Genomic DNA, 12415 nt, shown 5'->3' on the forward strand with positions numbered 1-12415 from the left:
TGTACAACCTCTCGTTTCAGAAGCCGACCACAGGAATGTTGGCCATCACCTTTGCCCTCCACTTCTGTGATCAGGTTCACATTGCGGGGTTTGGGTACCCAGCACTGAGCAACAATAAGCAGCCCATTCACTACTACGAGAAGGTGACCCTGAAATCCATGGCGGTGAGTGCCCTATAAGTGCCGTTGTGACAATCTAAGTTATAATTGGGGAAATGCAAATAATTTGCTCCTGTCTCAGACTATTCTGATATTTATTATAGGGAGGGAACTCTGCCTTGTCAGGATTAAGTTTATTATATGAAGGTCACAAGTCAAAGTCACACTGCTCCAGTATAATCTATGGACAGACCGACGGACCGGACACTATAACTGTTTAGATCACTATTCACTGTTGGCTCATGACTTCGTTTTTTCATGTACTTCAGGCTAGAAGACAATTGGTTGGAGGTTGACTTTATATGGTGCTAAAACAAACGCTTTCATTAATTATTACTGAGCTAATTTTCTCTTTTTGGTCTTTGGTTCTTTTGATATGAATTAGCAGTAGTTGTTTCATGCACTTTTATGTCATCTGTAAACCCTGTCTGCTTCCACCTTATCTCTCGCTCTCCCCAACGGTGCCGTTTTATCTATTAAAGGTCCCCTCATAAGTCTACATTCATATTCATCTGAAATTAGTATCTACGGGGGTCTCAAAGGCCAAGAATTTTTAAAATCTGTTTGGAGTTTAATCATCTCTGTCTGGAATTGCAAAAGTAGATGACGATGATTATTGTTTGTGTTCAAACAATATTATTGAAGTTCCGTGTGATGCAGTTGCACATTCATGACCATTGATTCCAATTTCACTACTCGTATATGTCTAACTAGACACTGTCCCAGAAAGCTTGGGGGAAGGAAGGAATAGAGCATTGATACATTGTAGCTGAGAGGGAAAGAGACCGTAAGGGGGGGGATCAGTGTGACCTGTACTCATTCTTACCTTCCTCTGCTTCTCTGCCAGGTGTCGGGACACAACATCACTCTTGAAGCCATTGCAATAAGAAATCTTCTTCAGAACAGACTTGTTCACAATCTGACTTATTTCTGAAGACTTTATCAGAGGGAAATCTACAATTTTCTCCCCCCCGTGGTGCAATGCAGAGGACAGCATGCTGGACAGGCTGCTCTGGGCGAACTTTTAAGTCAATGAGAGGAACATTTGTACAAAACTAGGACCTAAACATTGTGCAAAGTATTTGCCTGCACGTGGGATTGGAGAAACGTTTCTGCAAACATTTGTAAGGACTTTTTTCAGGATCTAACAATGGAATTTGAAATGCACTAATAGATGCCGTTGTATTGACTTGAACCTTTGTAAATATATTTTTATTAGAGAATTATTTTACATTACATCTACCACTAACTCCTGGCATGAAGAACCGTGGTGAAAAGTGGTTTTATGCCAAATGCACAACCCTGTAAAAAGATAACGGACTGGGACTGGCAGTCACAAGGGACGGACCCTGGTTTAATATATGTAAAGGTCAAACCGGAACCATGAGGACACATGCCGGGATCTCTTCCAGCATCTGTCAGACTCTGGGAGTGTTGGGTAAGGGGCAGGGCCCCTCCTCTGGTGCCATTTACGTCATTGTTGGGATTCTCTTATCCTTGGGTGGACATATTTTGGTTTTGAAGATATGACAATGCCCCCTTTATAGTGAAATGATAAATGTTTCACCAATAACTATGCGCTGCTGGTGTAGTGTTGTTTTTCGTGTGGTTTTCTTATGTTGGTAGAACGGTATCATTTACACCCAGTGTCAGATTCAGGGGTCTTCTTACCAGAGTGCCGTCTTCAGCAACCTCCAACCGTCACTTATTATGGATAACGCCCTGTAAGCACTGATCCGAGGTTGTGCTTTGCTTCAACACCTGACACTTCAGCATTCACGTGTGTACCTGATTCTTGTACACGTGTGTACCTGATTCTTCATGTAATCATTTACAGTAGTGACGAGATGTATTCTCCGTTAAAGTGGCCATACTGCTTATGCCCGGTGGAGGCAGCTATTTATGGCTGGTGATATACTGCCTCCACTGTGTGTAAGGGACAGGGGGACGCTGCCTCCACTGTGTGTAAGGGATGGGGGGACGCTGCCTCCACTGTGTGTAAGGGACAGGGGGACGCTGCCTCCACTGTGTGTAAGGGATGGGGGGACTCTGCCTCCACTGTGTGTAAGGGACAGGGGACGCTGCCTCCGCTGTGTGTAAGGGACAGGGGGACGCTGCCTCCGCTGTGTGTAAGGGACGGGGGGACGCTGCCTCCGCTGTGTGTAAGGGACTGGGGGACGCTGCCTCCGCTGTGTGTAAGGGATGGGGGGACGCTGCCTCCACTGTGTGTAAGGGATGGGGGGACGCTGCCTCCACTGTGTGTAAGGGACAGGCGGACGCTGCCTCCGCTGTGTGTAAGGGAAGGGGGGACGCTGCCTCCTCTGTTTGTAAGGGACAGGGGGACGCTGCCTCCGCTGTGTGTAAGGGACGGGGGGACGCTGCCTCCGCTGTGTGTAAGGGACGGGGGGACGCTGCCTCCGCTGTGTGTAAGGGATGGGGGGACGCTGCCTCCACTGTGTGTAAGGGACGGGGGGACGCTGCCTCCGCTGTGTGTAAGGGACGGGGGGACGCTGCCTCCGCTGTGTGTAAGGGACGGGGGGATGCTGCCTCCGCTGTGTGTAAGGGACGGGGGGACGCTGCCTCCACTGTGTGTAAGGGACGGGGGGACGCTGCCTCCGCTGTGTGTAAGGGACAGGGGGACGCTGCCTCCGCTGTGTGTAAGGGACAGGGGACGCTGCCTCCGCTGTGTGTAAGGGACAGGGGGACGCTGCCTCCGCTGTGTGTAAGGGACAGGGGGACGCTGCCTCCGCTGTGTGTAAGGGACGGGGGGACGCTGCTTCCGCTGTGTGTAAGGGACGGGGGGAGACGTTGCCTCCACTGTGTGTAAGGGACGGGGGGACGCTGCCTCCACTGTGTGTAAGGGACGAGGGGCGTTGCCTTCTCTGTGTGTAAGGGACAGGGGGACGCTGGCTCTGCTGTGTGTAAGGGATGGGGGGACGCTGCCTCCGCTGTGTGTAAGGGTCTTTGATTAGGAAACCTTGTCTTCAGAATGACCAAGTAGGTATTAACCCGCTGGTACATGTCCGGTGTTTGCGTTCCAGGAACAGGCGCAGATCACATTAACAACAGACATAGAACCATCCAATGTACAAAGCCGCTCATACGGGAATTATCGGTAAGTGGTAGATGTTGGTTGGCAGCCAGTAGATCCGGACTACATGGTCTATATTGGTCAGTTGTTTCCAAGGTGGAGACCGAGACTCTGCTTGGCCCCCTGGTTTATGTTCTGCACATACTGGATTGTGTAGTGTTCTCACAGAGCTGTGGGCCCCGGGGCAGGGAATAGGGGATGAGGGAACCGGGGCCCACAGCTCGCTAGTTCCCTGAGCAGTGGGCCCCATTGTCTCTGTGGACCCCGGTGCACTGTACCGGCTGCACCAATGGTAGTTCCGCCACTGTGTTCTCTTATATTCCCACTTTCCTTCTTGTTTCCAGCTTTCTCTTGTCCGGTGACGCCGCGAGGCTCGGTAACTGCTACCGACACATGAAACCGATGTGACCTTATCACAACATGGAACATGTCGATGACTGCGGGTCCCCTTTATATTACATGTGAGAGAACGAAACACTTACGTTGTAACTATATAGGACAGAGTGCTCGCTCGTACGGAGGATCAGGCTAAAGGACTTTGCACTGTGACCTGAGCCCAGGGACACTCACAAGCCGCATTGTTTCTGAAGGGTTTGCCTGTCCTCTCTTGATCTGCTTGAGGCAAGGTGACCAACGTTCAAGTAGGTCGTTGAAAGAGCATAAGAGGGAGATCTGGAACAATATAGCTGGAACAACTCGTTTTTGGTAGCTTGTCCGTCACTAATTATAGTTCCTGCAGAATCTTTTAATAGAATATATACATATTTGATGTTCCTAAGTGTACAACCTTCTGTAAGTATCTGTATGAACGGTACATTCCCTCATAATTGGCGAGTTCTAAAGTCTTCAGTTCAGTGTTCATTAGGAAAAAAGTGTCTAATACTGGGATACTATCATTTATTATGGATATTAGATATCACTTGGCTGTGTCACATATTCAAGCACTTGGGCTCCCTGTTGACTGCAGCCCCTCCCCCCTCCTGCCTGCAGCCCCTCCCCCCCTCCTGCATGCAGCTCCTCCCCCTCCTGCCCTCATCCCTCCCCCTCCTGCCTGCAGCTCCACCCCCTCTTGCCCTCATCCCTCCCCCCTCCTGCCTGCAGCTCCACCCCCTCCTGCCCGCATCCCTCCCCAATCCTGCCTTGGATATTATAAAAGACAATAAAAATATGATTATATTATTTCGATATTAACTTTCTGATTTAGAGTCAGCCCAGGAGCATTCATAAGAATGTATGCAGAGATTTCTGACCTGGGACTAGTGGATATTTTAGGCCACGTTTATAAAAGAAGCTGCTATAGGTTTACTTATAACGCGCCAATCATTCTACAGCGCTGTACAGACAATATTTTTTAATTCCCAACCGCCCCTGCCTATTGGAGCTTACAGTCTATATTCCCTACCGCAAACATATTAGAGTCCATTTGGTCCAGGAAATTTTTGGACTGTGGGAGGACACCGGGGCAAACCCACACAAACACGGGGTTAACGTATGAGAGCGAGCCTGCAGTGCTAACCACTGAGCCACCGTGCTGTTCCGTCGAATATTAAAACATTAATATTGTATGCACTTTCCAGCTTGATTTGGAGAATATCCCGTAGGTGTCGTAGGTCATCATAGTTTGACGCTAGAAGTAAAGGAAAAGTCCGGCACAGAGCTGCAGTTAATTAAAATAGAAGTGATCGCAGCTGTATAGAGGATATTGCCAAATCCCACTAGAAAACTAATAAAGGAAGAAATATTTATTGCTTTCATTATAACCTAGAGGGGATATTACTGGTTGAAGACTATTCAACTGGGATCAGCATTTTACTACTGGATCCACTCACACATGTTTCTATCTGCAATTTTGCTTCACTTCCTCCGGTTATGTCAAATTAACATTTCCTCTTATAATATATTAGATTTAAATGATTCTTTACATAACAGATGTGACAAATGTTTTAATAGATGTATTTACTTTTACTGACCTGTTTCTTATGAGTGTTATTCTAGCAGCTCTGACAGTTATATAGCACTAAATACTTTTCTATATACTGTATATATTGTGCACATAACAATTGAGCTTTCAGCGCTGTTTAAATCATTCTTTCATCGCAGCCTGACAGCATAATCCTTGTATACTCTGGTCTTGTAGCTTCAGGCTACTGGCGTGCTGTCAAAACTTTCTATTGTAGTTCTACCTTGTGTCTTGTACTATCTAGTTCTTCCTGACTTTTAGGTTGTACCTGTATCCGCTCAGCATGGACATATAACAGGTTATAGTAAACGTCTGACTCATTAGACGTACGTGTAGTTTCAGTCCCGCAATCGGCAGAGAGTCATCTTGTGCATTTCTTACCTTCTCTGCTGACTAACAATTGCATAACTGCTTTGCTTTTACATTTCATCATTAAATACAGTTAAAACAGCACAGTGGCACAGCGGTTAGCATTGCCGTTTCACAGCGCTGGGGTCGTGGGATCTGAGTGGGGTTTGTATGCTCTCCGCTCGTTTGCAGTCCGAAGACACACTAGTAGATTAATTGGCTTCTGTCCTAAATTAACCCGAGTGTGTGCGGCCACGTGGAAGGGACTTGTAGATTGTAAGCTCCTCCGGGACAGGACTGATGTTAATGCTGAAATATTCTCTTAAAGCGCTGTGTAATAGGTAGAGGTTATATAAAATAACTTCATAAAAAAAACCCTGTTCCCCTGCCTCACACACAGATGTATCTCTCCATTTATCTCTGGGAACCTTCCCTTACCCGCTGTGTCTCCTAATGGATGGAGGAATTCGCTTCACCCGCTATCTTGTCTATTTATGCATTTTGAATTTCAATAGCGCAGAAATAGTTTTAAAGGATCACACAGCGGCACTTCACTTATCCACGGTTCTGAGCTATGTTAATGAACTCTAATAATTTCTGACATAATTATTCTCTTCACTTCCCCAATTTCGCTAACTGTCAAAAGTGTTCTCTGCAGTTCTATAATAGTTTCCACCGTGTCCATTATTTTCACAATAAATGTTGTTGTTTATCCCGTTGGAGCCAACATTGTGTGGAGGTTGCTATGGGCGTCTGTGAGTTATAAACAGCCTTCACTGACCATGGTTTATAGACCAAGATCTGTTCTAGGGAGACGGCCCACCTTCATTAGTTCTGTCACATAGATGACAGTTGTGGGAGGAGACGAAGGGGGAAGAGCTGATCTACCTGCTAATTTAGTTGTGGTGTCTCCAGTCTACAGGAGGTAAACAGGAATTCTGTGGAAGACTGGACTGGTAAGTCCTATTCTGCTTTCTATTATTATATTATTCTCTGCTTACCTATAGGAACTAATCTCTATTTCTATGTGTGCAGTATTTATATGGATTCATTAGAATATTTTGGATGTATTATTTAATGGTTGTCATTATGCAGAACTATGTACGTGATTGTGAGTAAATCTTTATTCTATTGTCATGAGAAACCTCAGCTAATAGGCAAATTATTAGTAAATGAGGACAAAATAAACTAATATTGACAGTAACTCTGAGATGGACAACAGGGGACACAATGTTGCTTTGTGAGTTTTACGTTGTCACAGATAACTCTACAGAGTTTAGCTGAGGTATAACAAGTACATTGGAGACTGATGTTACAATGTATCAGAAATCTTTACGAAATGCTATGGACAAGGTGTGGGGCATTTGCAGACTATAATAAGGGTGGTGGGGATTGGTCACATTGGTCCTAGACCCTCCCCTAATAAAACTCAGTATTTTGGGGTGAGGTTTATGATCTTGGGGTGAGGGATGCTTATCACAGAGTGCTTGACGTATAAGTATTACTGTATATAGGAAAACATTTAATTAGTTCTATTGGAAATGTAAAAGTGATCTAGACCGGATCCTAGAGAAATGAGTATGAGATCTCCGCTCACAATAATTATATTACATTATACAACTTGGTGAACACACAGAAATGTTAACACTTCTACTAGAATATAACGAACAAGGCTCTTTGTTTTTAGAAATTTGTCCTTGCAGGTTGGAAAGACTTGTAGCAGTGACCATAGATAACGGGTATACAGCTTATCTGGTCTTATGTTTAACAACCTGGTGAGGAATATCCTGTAATTTAGTACCAGGATTCTTAATTCACAACGTACCATAAAGATAAAGCCATAGGACACTGATCCTGCACTACGGCTGTGTCACACAATTACTGTGGTAAATAACATCTTTATTCATTTTATTTTAACGAATGGGGTCCTAGCAGAGTCACAAAAGTCTAAGGGGTATATTTACTAAACTGCGGGCAAAAAATAGTGGAGATGTTGCCTATAGCAACCACTCAGTTTCTAGCTGTCATTTTGTAGAATGTACTAAATAAATGATAACTAGGGGTCTGATTCATTAAGGATCTTAACTTGAGAAACTTCCTATTTCAGTCTCCTGGACAAAACCATGTTACAATACAAGGGGTGCAAATTAGTTTTCTGTTTTGCACATAAGTTAAATACTGACTGTTTTTTCATGTAGCACACACATACTGGATAGCTTATTTGTACACTGAAATTTAAAGTTGAATATGGCATAGGAACAACTAGAAGGTTTTGGCAGTATAAAAACATTTATTACAATTATACAAATAATGCATACATTTGTTCCTTAAGATTACACTAAAAAAAGCCTGATTTTAAGCAGACTGAACTCAAGCGGCACAGTGGCTCAGTGGTTAGCACTTCTGCCTCACAGCACTGGGGTCATGATTTTGATTCCCGACCATGGCCTTATCTGTGTGGAGTTTGTATGTTCTCCCCATGTTTGTGTGGGTTTCCTCCGGGTGCTCCGGTTTCCTCCCACACTCCAAAAACATACTGGTAGAATAATTGGCTGCTATCAAATTGACCCTAGTCTCTCTCTGTCTGTGTGTGTGTGTGTGTTAGGCAATTTAGATTGTAAGCTCCAATGGGGCAGAGACTGATGTGAGTGAGTTCTCTGTACAGCGCTGCGGAATTAGTGGCGCTATTTAAATAGATGATGATGATGATGAAGTACCTGAGTAATATACAATCACCAAGTACGGTGTCTCTGATCGGCTAAACCCTCCGCTCTGTGTGTTTTCTGTTGGCATTTAGCAGCTTTTCCGGATGAAATTGCATTTTGGAATGAAATAATTGTCTAAGAAGTGAGTGTACTAAGGTTTGAATTAGAGATGGGCGGGTCCGGTTCTCCGAGAACCGAACCCACCCGAACTTTGGGTATCCGAGTACCGAGCTGAGCAGCTCGGTACTCTCCCGCCCATTCCGAATCCAAATCGAGGCCGAACGTCATTGTGACGTCGTCGGATCTCGGGACTCGGTTCTCGCGATACTTCAACTTTATAAATACACGCCTCCACAGCAATCCATCGCCATTTGACAGAGGGAGAGAGCAGGGTGTAGTCATAGGCTAATTAGAGCAGGGACAGAGAATACCATATTGTTCTTGCAATTGCTCTAACCAAAATCACTAGTGCAGAGAGGAGGATAGAGGTTTATTATTTTTTCTTCATATTTGGCACTCCCCAGCGCTTTTGGGGTGTCCCCCATAATTGTGCATTAATATTTCTGGCTGTCAAAAGTCATATCTGTCAGCAGTATCTACTCAATAATTTTTAGCACTCCTCAGTGTTTTTGGGGTGTCCTCCCTAATTGTGCATTAATATTTCTGGCTGTCAAAAGTCATATCTGTCAGCAGTATCTACTCAATAATTTTTAGCACTCCTCAGTGTTTTTGGGGTGTCCTCCCTAATTGTGCATTAATATTTCTGGCTGTCAAAAGTCATATCTGTCAGCAGTATCTACTCAATAATTTTTAGCACTCCTCAGTGTTTTTGGGGTGTCCTCCCTAATTGTGCATTAATATTTCTGGCTGTCAAAAGTCATATCTGTCAGCAGTATCTACTCAATAATTTTTAGCACTCCTCAGTGTTTTTGGGGTGTCCTCCCTAATTGTGCATTAATATTTCTGGCTGTCAAAAGTCATATCTGTCAGCAGTATCTACTCAATAATTTTTAGCACTCCTCAGTGTTTTTGGGGTGTCCTCCCTAATTGTGCATTAATATTTCTGGCTGTCAAAAGTCATATCTGTCAGCAGTATCTACTCAATAATTTTTAGCACTCCTCAGTGTTTTTGGGGTGTCCTCCCTAATTGTGCATTAATATTTCTGGCTGTCAAAAGTCATATCTGTCAGCAGTATCTACTCAATAATTTTTAGCACTCCTCAGTGTTTTTGGGGTGTCCTCCCTAATTGTGCATTAATATTTCTGGCTGTCAAAAGTCATATCTGTCAGCAGTATCTACTCAATAATTTTTAGCACTCCTCAGTGTTTTTGGGGTGTCCTCCCTAATTGTGCATTAATATTTCTGGCTGTCAAAAGTCATATCTGTCAGCAGTATCTACTCAATAATTTTTAGCACTCCTCAGTGTTTTTGGGGTGTCCTCCCTAATTGTGCATTAATATTTCTGGCTGTCAAAAGTCATATCTGTCAGCAGTATCTACTCAATAATTTTTAGCACTCCTCAGTGTTTTTGGGGTGTCCTCCCTAATTGTGCATTAATATTTCTGGCTGTCAAAAGTCATATCTGTCAGCAGTATCTACTCAATAATTTTTAGCACTCCTCAGTGTTTTTGGGGTGTCCTCCCTAATTGTGCATTAATATTTCTGGCTGTCAAAAGTCATATCTGTCAGCAGTATCTACTCAATAATTTTTAGCACTCCTCAGTGTTTTTGGGGTGTCCTCCCTAATTGTGCATTAATATTTCTGGCTGTCAAAAGTCATATCTGTCAGCAGTATCTACTCAATAATTTTTAGCACTCCTCAGTGTTTTTGGGGTGTCCTCCCTAATTGTGCATTAATATTTCTGGCTGTCAAAAGTCATATCTGTCAGCAGTATCTACTCAATAATTTTTAGCACTCCTCAGTGTTTTTGGGGTGTCCTCCCTAATTGTGCATTAATATTTCTGGCTGTCAAAAGTCATATCTGTCAGCAGTATCTACTCAATAATTTTTAGCACTCCTCAGTGTTTTTGGGGTGTCCTCCCTAATTGTGCATTAATATTTCTGGCTGTCAAAAGTCATATCTGTCAGCAGTATCTACTCAATAATTTTTAGCACTCCTCAGTGTTTTTGGGGTGTCCTCCCTAATTGTGCATTAATATTTCTGGCTGTCAAAAGTCATATCTGTAAGCAGTATCTACTCAATAATTTTTAGCACTCCTCAGTGTTTTTGGGGTGTCCTCCCTAATTGTGCATTAATATTTCTGGCTGTCAAAAGTCATATCTGTCAGCAGTATCTACTCAATAATTTTTAGCACTCCTCAGTGTTTTTGGGGTGTCCTCCCTAATTGTGCATTAATATTTCTGGCTGTCAAAAGTCATATCTGTCAGCAGTATCTACTCAATAATTTTTAGCACTCCCCAGTGGTTTGCGCTCAGAATGGATTCAAAGCAGTCCACATATGATCTAAATGAGCAACCAGGTTCTGTCACCAGTCCTGATGTTAGTGTTCCCAGTACGTCATCTGGCCAAGGCGATGTCAAACAACAGAGTGTTTTCAAATTAGTGCAAAAAACAAAAACCAAAAAAAAATTTACTGTATTGAAGCGAAAAAGAAGTGTAACTGAGCAAAAGTTAAGTGACGATAAAAAAAAAATTGCAAGCATGCCATTCTACACACGCAGTGGCAAAGAGAGAATGAGGCCTTCACCTTTGGCTATTAGTGGCAGATCCCAAAAAGTTACCCAGGCTACAATTGGTGCACAACTACTGTTACGCGTCAAAGCTGAGCTGCAAGATACCAGTGAGGCATTACAGGAGAATATTTGCTCTGATTCACAAATGACAACAATCCCTGTGGAGAGTCCATCCAACAGTGGGATGTCTAATCGTGAGCATTCTGCTGATGTGTGCCTTAATAGCCCGAGTGTAGCCGGTGATACCCAAATTGAGGATGCCACTTTGGAATTAGAAGAGGATGAGGGGGAGATTTGTGTAGGCGACGAGGGCGCTAATGAGGATGTTGATGAGGATGAGGTTGTTTGTGTAAGTCCTGCACCAGTGGCAGCAGTTCTGGCACGTGACAAGAAAAAGGCCATTGTCATGCCTGGGCATAAAACAAAAAAATCCACTTCTTATGTGTGGAATTATTTCTACCCAAATCCAGACAACAATTGTATAGCCATTTGTAGTGTATGTGAAGCCACAGTCAGTCGAGGGAGGGACCTTAACCATCTTGGAACCTCGTCTATGTTACGCCATTTAACGAGAGTTCATGGCAAAGTGTTGGGAAAAGCTGAAAGTTCTTCCCAAAAGAATACAAGCACTCCCTCATCAGCTAAGACCCTCCGCTCACCGACATACCGACGGCTACAAAATACACCCACCACACCATCCTCATCAATATCCTCAGTAGCGCTCGGAGTTAGCCCGGCATCCCACTTAAGGCTGGATGACTCCGGCACTATTATTGATTCCTCTGAAGAAAGCGTTAGTCCTGCTGCTGCTGTTGCTGCTGCTGGGGGTGAATCGTCATCCCAGAGGCAGGTGAATAAAATGAGCAGTCCTACATTTCAGCAATTAACTGTGAAACAATCATTTGCGAGGGGAAGCAAATATGACAGCAGTCACCCAGTCGCCAAGCGAATCACAGACGCCATGGCTGCAATGTTAGTGTTAGATCTGCGTCCAATCTCCACAATAAACGCAGCTGGTTTTTCACAGTTAATTGAGGTTTTGTGTCCGCGTTACAGAATTCCATCGCGACACCATTTCTCCCGTAAAGCTATTCCACAACTATACCAAAAAGTGTGTAAAAATGTAGAGATTGCGCTGAAAAATGCCATTCTGCCCACTGTTCACTTAACCACAGATATGTGGACAAGTGGAAGTGGCCAAACCAAAGACTATATGACTGTGACAGCCCACTGGGTTGGTCATTCACCTTCACCAGCAGGAACAGCAGCAGCATGTACACCACTACGTAACATTTGTCACAGGCAGGCCACTCTTTGTATCACCGGCTTCACTAACAGGCATACGGCTGACAATTTGTTACGCAAACTGAGAGATGTGATTGATGCATGGCTTATACCACTCGGACTCTCCCCAAGGTATGTCATTTCAGATAACGCCAACAATATAGTGCGAGCAT

At 44.0% G+C, this 12415-nt stretch overlaps 1 protein-coding gene across 3 annotated transcripts in view; it reads left to right on the forward strand.

The window, feature by feature from the left end:
* Window positions 1–1736, forward strand: part of LOC142107214 (CMP-N-acetylneuraminate-beta-galactosamide-alpha-2,3-sialyltransferase 4-like) — a 93503-nt gene extending 91767 nt beyond the window's left edge. For all 3 annotated transcript variants that reach the window (XM_075190467.1, XM_075190468.1, XM_075190469.1), the window contains 2 exons: window positions 21–164; window positions 1006–1736. In XM_075190467.1, coding sequence (XP_075046568.1) covers window positions 21–164; window positions 1006–1092 — 231 coding nt within the window. In that variant the 3' untranslated portion in view covers window positions 1093–1736. The remainder of the gene's footprint in view (window positions 1–20; window positions 165–1005) is intronic.
* The last annotated feature ends 10679 nt before the right edge of the window (window positions 1737–12415 follow it).

This window comes from Mixophyes fleayi, chromosome 11 (assembly GCF_038048845.1).
Source record: "Mixophyes fleayi isolate aMixFle1 chromosome 11, aMixFle1.hap1, whole genome shotgun sequence".
In the NCBI taxonomy this organism is placed as follows: Eukaryota; Metazoa; Chordata; class Amphibia; order Anura; family Limnodynastidae; genus Mixophyes; species Mixophyes fleayi.